Source organism: Phyllopteryx taeniolatus, chromosome 8 (assembly GCF_024500385.1).
Source record: "Phyllopteryx taeniolatus isolate TA_2022b chromosome 8, UOR_Ptae_1.2, whole genome shotgun sequence".
NCBI classification, from domain to species: domain Eukaryota; kingdom Metazoa; phylum Chordata; class Actinopteri; order Syngnathiformes; family Syngnathidae; genus Phyllopteryx; species Phyllopteryx taeniolatus.
This window is the reverse complement of record NC_084509.1, coordinates 21,874,809-21,888,145: the sequence shown is the minus strand read 5'-3', so window position 1 is coordinate 21,888,145 and position 13,337 is coordinate 21,874,809. Positions and strand designations below refer to the sequence as shown.

General features: G+C 49.4%; 1 protein-coding gene across 6 annotated transcripts in view; it reads right to left on the bottom strand.

The window, feature by feature from the left end:
• Positions 1 to 13,337, bottom strand: part of LOC133482230 (alpha-2-macroglobulin-like protein 1) — a 58,617-nt gene that overhangs the window by 29,389 nt on the left and 15,891 nt on the right. Inside the window, exon 1 of one of the 6 annotated variants that reach the window (XM_061782148.1) lies at positions 207 to 2,864. The exons of the other annotated variants lie outside the window; for them this stretch is intronic. Coding sequence (XP_061638132.1) covers positions 207 to 289 — 83 coding nt within the window. The 5' untranslated portion in view covers positions 290 to 2,864. Of the gene's footprint in view, positions 1 to 206; positions 2,865 to 13,337 lie in introns of those variants that run through there. 6 annotated transcript variants of the gene reach the window in all.

Genomic DNA, 13,337 nt, shown 5'->3' with positions numbered 1-13,337 from the left:
TGAATTTGTGTTGCATTGAATATTGAGGCCCTTAACTAAGTATATGACAAACTTGATTGGTCGGTACTACAATGTAAACTGTCGATACAAAAACGCCAAATTACATGATAAAATAGAGGTCAGTCAACTTTAAACGTACACGTCGTGCAGATAACAAACCTCTGATGATTCCATGGACCAGTCGCGTCTCGATTGGCTCTACTTACGTGTCACTGAGAGGACCCGATGACGCACTTTGCAGAAAGACAGATGCCAGCATGAGCGCCAGCATTTGAAGGACAGGTGCCATGTTTGTGTAGCACACACAGCGCCTTGTTCCGACGGGGCCGAGAGACTTCTGCACCGGAGGACTTGGACACTGATGAACTGGGTGCAAACCTTTTGGACTTCGCTTTTTTTATAGTTCTCCCCCCTGCATTCTTTGCTTTTTTTGCACTCTCCACCATGCTGCCAAACGAGTTTCACTGCCCAAAAGTTCAAAACCGGACTGGCCTGCTGTCAGTTGTCCACTCCAACAATTCATGAGGAATTTGAGAGAGGTGGGTGGGGGAATCGCCAATGGCATCTTTTGTGTTGCTCCTGTCGCAATTTTCAAGCATACAACATCACCTAAGAATACTTCAAAATGATTGATCACATACGTTATCGTAATTCCTGAGGCTGTCAATGTTACAAATTCACTACTGACTCTGCTCACAATGTTAGTGGCAATAAATCGAAAGGAACGCTGACCAACTCATTCATCTTCCTTCCAGTGGCGGTTCTTGAGGGAGCAACAATGCTGTGGCCCATCCCCCCCAACGAAGATGATAACCAAAGCAAAGATTATAAAATGAATCAATACAGTTCCATCCCATCCATCCATTTTCTACCGCTTATCCAAGGTCGGGTCGCGGGGGCAATAGCTTTAGTAGGGACGCCCAGACTTCCCTCTCCCCAGCCACTTCATCCAGCTCTTCCGGGGGGATCCCGAGGCGTTCCCAGGCCCGCCGAAGGATGTAGTCTCTCCAGCGTGTCCTGGGTCTCCTCCCGGTGGGACGTGCCTGGAACACCTCACCAGGGAAGCGTCCGGGAGGCATCCGAATCAGTTATACTTAATAATTCACTTTTAAATTGTTATCAAATAAATTGCGGTCAAATAAAGACAATGAGCGCTGTGTTTTTTTTTCTCCATCAGGCCGCTGCGACAGGCTGTGTATGAACTACACGCACTACTACACGGTTCACCTATTGCGGATTTAGTGCAGTGTGGTTTTTATTTTTCATATTCATATCGCGTAATTTGTCATATCACAGGATTTTGAATGTATGCTGTAATTTTTTGGTGGTAAAATAAATGCTTCCCAAGCCTAAAACAATTGTAAAAAAAAAAGAAAATAACATTCATTAAAATACCTATTACAAGGAATAAAATGTTTTTTTTCAATATCAAGTATTTTATTTATTTATCACTATCAAATGTATTTGTGTAGCACCTTCAAATTTATTTATATAGCACTTTTCATATTAATCCAAAGCTTTTACGCACTTCATTTGGGTCAGCTGACCTCATTGCCTTTTGAAAAGTAATGTGGACATAAAAGGCTCCTTTGTCTCGTATTGACAGTACAGCATCTCGATGCATGTGTATCACTATTTCAATATTCATTCCGCATATCCTCATTGGGTCGCTGGAGCCTATCCCAGCTGACTCTCGGCGAGAGGCGGGGTACACCCTGAATTGGTCGCCAGCCATTTGCAGAGCACATATAAACAAACAACCATTTGCACTCACATTCACACCTACGAGCAATTTTGAGTTTTCAATTAACCTACCATGCATGTTTTTGGGATGTGAGTGGAAACCGGAGTACCCGGAGAAAGCCCATGCAGGCACGGGGAGAACATATGAACTCCTCAGAACTGGATTTGTAATGTAAATATTTGTATCCCTCCCTGGCTTATTTGTTGAAAATGATTGCGATGTACTGTATCAATAACGCTTTAAATCTCTCAAAAAAGCCACCATAGATTCTGACACATTTGAAGGGGTTTTGAATGAGCTATAGACTTGCCCATCCAGTTCAACACTGCTGTGACGTTGGAGGCGTCGTTCACAGTGATCACCTGATTTTCCGCATGTTTGAACCAAGTGTCGAAACAGTGCTTTGCCACTCCTCTGCTTCATTTGGTCGAATCAGATTCAAGTAGAGAGGCTGGACCGTAACATCCCTACTATATTGTGGATTTCACCTGTTGCGGGGGTAGTTCAGAACCAACCACTGCGATAAACGAGGGATTACTGTATTTCGTTGTGACCACGTGACCATAATTAGCGAATCTGTCAACTGTTTACCGGAAGCGATATGCTGGATTTGTGGGGGAAGAAGCAACTTTTTTTTAAAGTTTGGAAGTTGACTCAGGGGTCGCCACAGCGCGTCATCCTTTTCCATGTAAACCTATCTCCTGCATCCTCCTCTCGAACACCAACTGCCCTCATGTCTTCCCTCACGACATCCATCAACCTTCTCTTTGGTCTTCCTCTCGCTCTCTTGCCTGGCAGCTCCATCCTCATCAACCTTCTACCAATATACTCACTCCAAACCATCAAAGTCTGCTCTCTCTAACTTTGTCTCCAAAACATCGAACCTCGGCTGTCCCTCTGATGAGCTCATTTCTAATTTTATCCAACCTGGTCACTCCTAGAGCAAACCTGAACATCTTAATTTCCGCCACCTCCAGTTCTGCTTCCTGTTGTCTCTTCAGTGCCACTGTCTCTAATCCGTACATCATGGCTGGCCTCACCACTGTTTTATAAACTTTGCCCTTCATCCTAGCAGAGACTCTTCTGTCACACAACACACCTGACACCTTCCTCCACCCGTTCCAACCTGCTTAGACCCGTTTCTTCACTTCCTGACCACACTCACCATTGCTCTGGACGGTTGACCCCAAGTATTTAAAGTCCTCCACCCTTGCTATCTCGTCTCCCTGTAGCCTCACTCTTCCCCCACCACCCCTCTCTTTCATGCACATATATTCTGTTTTACTTCGGCTAATCATTCCTCTCCTTTCTAGTGTGTGCCTCCATCTTTGTAACCGTTCCTCCACCTGCTCCCTACTTTCACTGCAGATCACAATGTCATCTGCAAACATCGTGGTCCACGGGGATTCCCGTCTAACCTCATCTGTCAGCCAATCCATCACCACTGCAAACAGGAAGGGGCTCAGGACTGATCCCTTATGCAGTCTCACCTCCACCTTAAATTCGTCTGTCACACCTACAGCACACCACACCGCTGTTCTGCTGCCCTCGTACATGTCCTCTATTATTCTAACATACTTCTCTGCCACTCCAGACTTCCGCATGCAATACCACAGTTCCTTTCTGGGTACTCTGTCATAAGCTTTCTCTAGATCTACAAAGACACAATGTAGCTCCTTCTGACCTTCTCTGTACTTTTCCATCAACATCCGCAAGGCAAATAATGCATCTGTGGTACTCTTTCTAGGCATAAAACCAAACTGTTGCTTGCAAATACTCACTTCTGTCCTGAGTCTAGCCTCCACGACTCTTTCCCATAACATCATTGTGTGCACATCACTCTTGTTCTTAAAAATGGGCACCAGCACACATTTCCTCCATTCCTCAGGCATCTTCTCACCCGCTAGAATTCTGTTGAACAAGTTGGACAAAAACTCCACAGCCACCTCTCCTAGATGCTTCCATATTGCCACAAAAATGTCATCAGGACCAACTGCCTTTCCATTTTTCATCCTCTTTTATGCCTTTCTAACGTCCCCCTTACTAATCATTGCCACTTCCTGGTCCACTACACTTGCCTCTTCTACTCTTCATTCTCTCTCATTTCCCTCATTCATCAACTCCTCAAAGTATTCTTTCCATCTGTCCAGCACACTACTGGCACCAGTCAACACATTCTATCCTTAATCACCCTAACCTGCTGCAGATCCTTCCCATTTGGGATGTGGGAGGAACCGGAGTACCAGGAGAAACCCCACGCAGGCATGGGGAGAACATGCAAGCTACAAACACGCAGGGGCGGGATTTGAACCCCGGTCGTCAGAACTGTGAGGCAGATGTGCTAACCAGTCGTCAAGAATAAGTTTTGTTGATAAACACCATGAGCTAGAAGTAACCAGCATCCACCCGACAAGCGATAGAATGAGCAAGAAACTATTACCACGGACATTGAGTTATTGGTACGACCTCTGGTGAAGAAGTGTTGTAGGCTAACTTGATGAATTATTGTAGCAGCCTGGAGTTGAATGTATGCTTTTGGCTAATGTTATTTGAATTTACCACAGCACAAAACCAACCAAGCCAGCAACATTAGCCTATTATAATAAATGTTATTTATATACTGAGTTGCTGAAATGTTGTGTATTCCTCTCCCTTGCTTTTTTGTCTTTAGTTAAAAATGAAGAGGTACACATACTGTAGACTACTGTTTAAATTGCTTTACTCTATTTAGATATGCATTCTATTTATTAATTGCATTGATTAATGATATTCTTATTGTATTCAGTGCATTTTTTCATTTTACTCTAAAGCCTGACCAGGCACGAAGAATGCCAATTAACTGAAGTTTTTCCCCATTGTTTAAAGCAAGGTTGTACATATCGTACCTGTTAAATAAACATTAATTTGATGTTAATTTTAATGTTATTAAAATAAAGTCACATGCGTACACATGTGCATGCATGCACATATTGAGCAGGGAAATGTTTTTTTCAACAACACAAACTTAATGGTCCGGTGCTTGTTGATGCACATATTCTCTCTCTGTCTCACACTCTGATTGTATCTCACTCTCAGCTTCCTCACTCCCAAGATTCATTCATTCATTCATTCATTTTCCTCCGCTTATCCGAGCTCGTGGGGGCAGCAGCCTCAGCAGGGAAGCACAGAGTTCCCTCTCCCCAGCCACTTCCTCGAACTCTTCCGAGGGGATCCCGAGGCGTTCCCAGGCCAGCCGGGGGAGACATAGTCTCTCCAGCGTGTCCTGGGTCGTCCCCGGGGTCTCCTCCCGGTGACACGTGCCCAGAACCCCTCACCAGGGAGGCGTCCGAGAGGTATACTAATCAGATGCCCGAGCCACCTGATCTGGCTCCTCTCAATGCGGAGGAGCAGCGGCTCGACTCTATCTCTAAGGGAGAGCCAAGACATCCTGCGGAGGGAACTCATTTTGGCCGCTTGCATCCGGGATCTTGTTCTTTCGGTCATCACACAGTTTATGACCACAGGTGAGGGTAAGAACGTAGATCGACCGGTAAATCGAGTGCTTCGCCTTTTGGCTTTGCTCCTTCTTCACCACAACGGATCGATACTGTCATGGTCTGTGTTTTGGGTTTGGGTTGTGTTTAGTTTTGTTCCATGTTTTCCTGTCTTCCATGTTTGTCGTGTGCTCGTTAGGTTGTTGTGTCCACCTGTTCTCGTCTATTTTGTGTCGACCAATCAGCTCTCTCCAGCCACTCGTGTCTTGTCCAGGTGTTCCTCGTTGTCTCGTCAATTTGTTTGTATTTAGTTCCCTGGGTTCTTTCAGTCCTTGTCGGTTCATTGTCATTGTCACATGTCTTGCCATGTCATAGTCGCCAGTTGTTTTTGTCATAGTCGCCAGTTGTTTTTGTCATAGTCGCCAGTTGTTTTTGTCATAGTCGCCTGTTGTTTTATCATTGTGATTAAATATTATTATTTTGAGATTCCCGCACTCCTGCCTTGCCTCCCTGCTTCCCTGCAATTGGGTCCACCATGTTCTTGCCTTGCGTTCCTCGCCGTCGCCCTAACCATGTTCATGACAGAATGAACCGACCAGAACAGGACCCAGCGGGAAGAACATGGCGTCACCCTGGACGCCACCAAACTGCCTCCCACCGTCCTCAGCCTGCCATCCATACCTACCGTCCTCCAGTAAGCCCTATCATTCAGTCTTTTCTGTCCTTTTCCTCGGGTCCCCCCACTTGTCCTAGTTATTCACCATGCCCTACTATTGTACATCCACATGTTTCTTTAGATTCAGATTTTTCTGATTGTGAAGATGGCCCTGATTTAGTTAACCTCCTGTCGGATTCTGACTCTGACACAGATTTAGATTTTTCTGGTTCCTTCCCTAGTTTATCCCGTCCTCGTCAGTTTTTGTCACGTTTCCACGTTTCCAACCCCAGTGAGTCCAAACCCTTTCCCTCGGACCTTTTCTTGGGCACCCGTTTGGCCATCTACCCGGGACCGCCGCGTGGTGGCCAACGGAGGTGCCCAAGTAAAGGTCAAATTTTGCCCCCTCATTTTTTCCCCCCTGTTCACAAATCACTTGATTTTTCACCTGTTCCCACACGTTGTTCCACGGATCCTATTAAGTCACGTCTAGTCAAACCTGCCCCCAAGCCATGTTCAGTACCAGCCATTTTTCCTAGTTCACCTTCCCGAGACCTTGTGCACTCTTCCACTCCCATACCCTCTACTCCCACACCTCAATGGCGGCAGGCTGAGGAAGCGACTGCAGCTCCCGTTCCGGCTAATCGGCAGCTGGGCCAGGCTCCCGTTCCGGCTCCTCGGCAGCTGCGCCAGGCTCCCGCACCGGCGGCGCTCGTCCAGCGGCCGCCACCCGTCCTTGCTCCGGCGGCGCTCGTCCAGCGGCCGCCACCCGTCCTTGCTCCGGCGGCGCTCGTCCAGTGGCCGCCACCCGTCCTTGCTCCGGCGGCGCTCGTCCAGCGGCCGCCACCCGTCCTTGCTCCGGCGGCGCTCGTCCAGCGGCCGCCACCCGTCCTTGCTCCGGCGGCGCTCGTCCAGCGGCCGCCACCCGTCCTTGCTCCAACGGCGCTCGTCCAGCGGCCGCCACCCGTCCTTGCTCCGGCGGCGCTCGTCCAGCGGCCGCCACCCGTCCTTGCTCCAACGGCGCTCGTCCAGCGGCCGCCACCCGTCCTTGCTCCGGCGGCGCTCGTCCAGCGGCCGCCACCCGACCCTGCTCCGGCGGTGCTCGTCCAGCGGCCGCCACCCGTCCTTGCTCCGGCGGCGCTCGTCCAGCGGCCGCCACCCGTCCTTGCTCCGGCGGCGCTCGTCCAGCGGCCGCCACCCGTCCTTGCTCCGGCGGCGCTCGTCCAGCGGCCGCCACCCGTCCATGTTCAGGCGGCGCGCGTCCAGCGGCCGCCACCCGTCCTTGCTCCGGCGGCGCTCGTCCAGCGGCCGCCACCCGACCACGCTCCGGCGGCGCTCGTCCAGCGGCCGCCACCCGACCACGCTCCGGCGGCGCTCGTCCAGCGGCCGCCACCCGACCACGCTCCGGCGGCGCTCGTCCAGCGGCCGCCACCCGACCACGCTCCGGCGGCGCTCGTCCAGCGGCCGCCACCCGACCACGCTCCGGCGGCGCTCGTCCAGCGGCCGCCACCCAACCCTATTGCCTGGCCCCTGCATTACCATTGGGTTCGGCACCGTGGCCGTCCGCCTGAATGGCCCTGTAAAGACCCTGGTGCTTGGCGTCCTGGACGACCTCCTGAACCGCTCAGCCAAGCACCTCACCTCGGGTGGCCTGGATGGCCACCAGACTGACCTGAGGGGTGGACTCTGTACCCTCCTCCAGGCCCCCTTCCGCCCACCCTGGGTTGATGACTTTTTGGTTGTTGTTTGGGGAACGTCTGGGATCCGTTCCTTTAGAGGGGGGGTACTGTCATGGTCTGTGTTTTGGGTTTGGGTTGTGTTTAGTTTTGTTCCATGTTTTCCTGTGTTCCATGTTTGTCGTGTGCTCATTAGGTTGTTGTGTCCACCTGTTCTCGTCTATTTTGTGTCGACCAATCAGCTCTCTCCAGCCACTCGTGTCTTGTCCAGGTGTTCCTCGTTGTCTCGTCAATTTGTTTGTATTTAGTTCCCTGGGTTCTTTCAGTCCTTGTGGGTTCATTGTCGTTGTCACATGTCTTGCCATGTCATAGTCGCCAGTTGTTTTTGTCATAGTCGCCAGTTGTTTTTGTCATAGTCGCCTGTTGTTTTATCATTGTGATTAAATATTATTATTTTGAGATTCCCGCACTCCTGCCTTGCCTCCCTGCTTCCCTGCAATTGCGTCCACCATGTTCTTCCCTTGCGTTCCTCGCCGTCGCCCTAACCATGTTCATGACAGATACAAAGTCTGCATCACTGCAGACGCCGCACCGATCCGCCTGTCGATTTCCCGTTCCATTCTTCCCTCACTCGTGAACAAGACCCCAAGATACTTGAACTCCTACACTTGGGGCAGGATCTCATCCCCGACCTGGAGAGGGCACGCCACCCTTTTCCGACTGAGGACTATGGTCTCAGATTCGGAGGTGCTGATTCTCATCCCAGCCGCTTCACACTGCGAACTGCTCCAGTGAGAGTTGGAGGTCACGGCTTGATGAAGCCAACAGAACCACATCATCAGCAAAAAGCAGAGATGCAATACTGAGGCCAACAAACCGGACCCCCTCTACGCCTCGGCTGCGCCTCGAAATTCTGTCCATAAAAGTTATGAACAGAATCGGTGACAAAGGGCAGCCTTGGCGGAGTCCAACCCTCACCGCAAACGAGTCCGACTTACTGCCGGATATGCGGGCCAAACTCTGACTCCGGTCGTACAGGGACCGAACAGCCCGTATCAGGGGGTTTGGTACCCCATACTCCCGAAGCACCCCCCACAGGACCCCCCGTGGGACATGGTCGAAAGCCTTCTCCAAGTCCACAAAACACATGTAGACTGGTTGGGCGAACTCCCATGCACCCTCGAGGACCCTGCCAAGGGTGTAGAGCTGGTCCACTGTTCCACGGCCAGGACGAAAACCACACTGCTCCTCCTGAATCTGAGATTCGACTTCCCGACGGACCCACCTCTCCAGGACCACTGAATAGACCTTACCAGGGAGGATGAGGAGTGTGATCCCCCTGTAGTTGGAACACACCCTCCGGTCCCCTTTTTTAAAAAGGGGGACCACCATCCCAGTCTGCCAATCCAAAGCCACTGTCGCCGATGTCCACGCGAAGTTGCAGAGGTGTGTCTACCAGGACAGCTTCACAACATAAAGAGCCTTTAGGAACTCCGGGCCCATCTCATCCAGCCCCGGGACTCCTTCTTCAGCTTCGGCATCCCTCACCGCTGGTGTCCACCAACAGGTTCGGAGATTGCTGCCACAACAGGCACCGACTACCTTACGGCCACAGCTCCGGTCGGCCGCCTCAGCAATGGAGGCGCGGAACATGGTCCACACGGACTCAATGTCTCCCGCCTCCCTGAGACGTAGGTGAAGTTCTGCCATAGGTGGGAGTTGAAACTCCTTCTGACAGGGGATTCTGCCAGACGTTCCCAGCAGACCATCACAATACGTTTGGCCCTGCCATGTCGGACCGGCATCTTCGCCCACCATCGGAGCCAACTCACCACCAGGTGGTGATCAGTTGACAGCTCAGCACCTCTCTTCATCCGAGTGTCCAAGACATGCGGCCGCAAGTCCGATGACGCAACCACAAAGTCGATCCTCAAACTGCGACCTAGGGTGTCCTGGTGCCTTACCAGGGAGGCTGAGGAGTGTGATCCCCCTGATCCCACTCTTCTTAAATAGGGGGACCACCACCCCAGTCTGCCAATCCAGAGGCACTGTCCCCGATGTCAACACAATGTTGCAGAGGCGTGTTAACCAGGACAACAACAGCCCTACAACATCCAGAGCCTTGAGGAACTCCGGGCGAATCTCATCCACCCCGGGGGCCCTGCCACCAAGGAGCTTTTTAACCACCTCGGTGACCTCAACCCCAGAGATAGGAGAGCCCGCCTCAGAGAACCCAGACTCTACTCACTCATGGGAAGGCGTGTCGGTGGAATTGAGGTCTTCGAAGTATTCTCCCCACCGGCTCACAACGTCCCGAGTCGAGGTCAGAAGCGCCCTATCCCCACTATACACAGTGTTGATGGTGCACTGCTTCCCCCTCCTGAGACGGCGGATGGTGGACCAGAATTTCCTCGAAGCCATCCGGAAGTCTTTCTCCATGGCCTCAACGAACTCCTCCCATGCCTGAGTTTTTGCTTCAGCGACCACCAAAGCTGCATTCCGCTTGCCTAGCTGCCTCAGGAGTCCCACAGGCCAAAAAGCCCCGATAGGACTCCTTCTTCAGCTTGACGGCATCCCTCACCGTTGGTGTCCACCAACAGGTTCGGGGATCGCCGCCACGACAGGCACCAACCACCTTACAGCCACAGCTCTGGTCGGCCGCCTCAGCAATGGAGGCGCGGAACATGGTCCACTCGGACTCGATGTCCCCCGCCTCCACCGGAACATGAGCAAAGTTCTGTCGGAGGTGGGAGTTGAAACTCCTTCTGACAGGGGATTCCGCGAGACGTTCCCAGCAGACCCTCACAATACGTTTGGGCCTGCCACGTCGGACCGGCATCTTCCCCTACCATCGGAGCCAACTCACCAGCAGGTGGTGATCAGTTGACAGCTCCACCTCTCTCTTCACCCGAGTGTCCAAGACATGCGGCCGCAAGTCTGATGACACGACCACAAAGTTGATCATCAAACTGCGACCTAGGGTGTCCTGGTGCCAAGTGCACATGTGGACACACCCTTATGCTTAAACATGCTTATGCTTACCCCACCTTATCGTGGTGGGGGGTTTGTGTGTCCCATTGATCCTAGGAGCTAAGTTGTCTGTGGCTTTATGCCCCTGGCAGGGTCACCCATGGCAAACAGGTCCTAGGTGAGGGACCAGACAAAGCACGGCTCGTAAGATTTTTCAATTGTAAAATATGTTCCTTGGCTCCATAAAGGTTGGAAATCACTGGTCTGGTCAGATCGTGTATTCTAATCAGTCAAGTCAAACCAACATTACAACATGACAGAAATAATGGGTGCTAAATTATTGTAATTAAATTACTTTATTTTTAATAGCTTGCTAGGCTACATAACATTTTATTGCCTGCTTGTGAGCCGTATCGTATTAAAAGTACGTGAACATACCTCAAGCAAGCCTTAAACGAATGTCCTCTCCTCTCCTGAGCACCCGTGACCATCACCACACGTTTTCACCCATTTTGTCCTGATAATACAAAGTCAGCACGCTCTACTCGTGTGGTCATCGCCACGGTAACGAGTGTATCCGGTCGCATTTGAGTTGACGAGATAAAGCCCAATGATCGGAAAATAACGGGATGTGGTGGTATCGGAATACAAGATTTTATTACAGAAGTCTGACAGTGCAATCGTGAAAGAGCAAATTTGTCTTGTAGTTTTATCTGGGTATTACCTGTTGCCTGTCTCAGACGTGTTGTCTGTCCCACACCGCCAACATGTTTTTCTGTTTTTTTTAACATGGGGGATTCCGCCCAATTAGCAGTATGTGTCGTCCCCTCTTAAGAGCCAAGACTCCAGAATTCAATCAGATTGTATTTTATACAACAGGTGATGTGGACTCCATTTGCCATTGTATTTGATATGGCTAGTGTTACAGTTACTTGATATTTACTGAAGGGAATTGAGTTTGGTCATTCAAAAATAAGATGGAACAATATAAAGTTAAATCTAGGGTCTAAGATTAAACATTCAAAAAATTGTATAACTATAGTTTTTCTGTATATTTCCACAGTGTGAAAAAATGTGGTATGACTGTTCCAGTTTTTGAACCATTTATCAACATATCAACAACCTCTGTGACAGTCTTGTGGGTGAGTGCCTCCGGTGTATTGGACAGAAATGTCCATTTATTTGGATTTGTAAGGGAGCAAGATTATCACCAGTGGACTTCTTTTATCTTTTGTCATCTCTGGGCTTTGATCCCCTCTGCGACTGAGATCATCAATCTATGTGAATGAAGCCGGTATTTCTTTTTATCTTTATCTACAGTTCCTATATTGAATTTTTTTAGCCTGACTATTGAGAGCTAGCAAGGGCTGAACCTTTGATTCAGAATTTAATTTAATTTAATTTTAATTTATTATACTAATTATGAAGTTACTTGACACTCTAACTGCAGTGATTCTCAACTGCTGGGTCAGAACATTCCATTGTAACATGCTGCCAATTTTGTCACGTCTCTGTCGGGCCGCTGATACATTACAAATTATAGGATAGGGAAAACATGAAACTAAATTAAGCCATGAAACTTCTTAATGGCATCCTGTGTCTGCCATGCTGCTTGTTTTTACCTATCAACTGTTTGCCCCAACTTATGTCCTGTCCAACAGTGTATCGTGTTCGTAGTCTGAGTGCATTTAGTTCCACTGCTTCAGTTCACTTTTGTTTTTTTTTTTAATGATTATTCTTGTTTGCATTTGCCCCCACATCATGCATTTGCGACCACCTGCAGTAGCTCTGCCATGACACAAATCCTTTTCCATAACAATCTACTGACCAGCAAATGATCCAGCATAAAATGTTTGTTCTTTGGCTGTCTGCGACCATTTTGCCAGCCGTCAGCCTGCCAGCCAGTCACTTGTCTATCATCAGCCTGTCCAACCACCAAGTATCTATTTTTTTCAGAATGGTTAGCCCCGCCTTTCTAGAGCTAACAACAAAACACATACAAATAAGGGCCAGAACTAAGCATTCCCTAGCTGAGTATACCAGGTAGATTGCCAGTTTACCCGCATAACCTTGGCCTTGTGCGTTATTCTGCCACATTACAGGCAAAGCACTGACTGAAGTTTTTAGAAAGTCAGTCACATAGTCCTTGAGATAAAGGGGCCCAAGAAGGGCCCAAACCAGACGGTGGCCTGGTTGCACAGGCTCAGCTGGCTCAGCTTGTCATCTGACCAGGCTTTCAGGTCCCACATCGGGGAAATCCCAGTCCGTGCCCAGGGGCCCGAAACTTATCGCAGCCCCTCTGTCAGAGGAAGGCGGTGACATTACCCTGAGGCAGACAGCAAGCCAATGTCATCTATCGGCCAGACCAGCTTGTGTGACCGGCTGGGTCGGCGAATACGAAAATGACTAAACAATGTAATTGTTATAAGGAAAAACCAAACATACTAGGAAACAAATTCTAAATTATTCTTTATTTGAAATAACATTCCCTTAGGTTTTTGTTTCATTTGTGCAATGTAAAATGTATGTTGCTATAATTCTCCATTTCCTTCATTTCAATTATTCTTTGCTGTTGCTTTATTCACTCCAGTGTGTTTTTGTGATTTGGTATGTGTGTTTTGGTGGGATTGGGGGGGACAAAGAGGGTCTCGCACAGGGCCCCATTCATGCTAGAACTGCCACTGACCATACCACACCAAAACATGAACAGAAAGTGTAGGAAACCATTTTTGCTTATGAAACATAATTAACTTTATTCACCTTTATGAAGAGAAATTGTATCACTCTTTCTGTTCTTTGTAACGTTAGCAAAGCTCTAT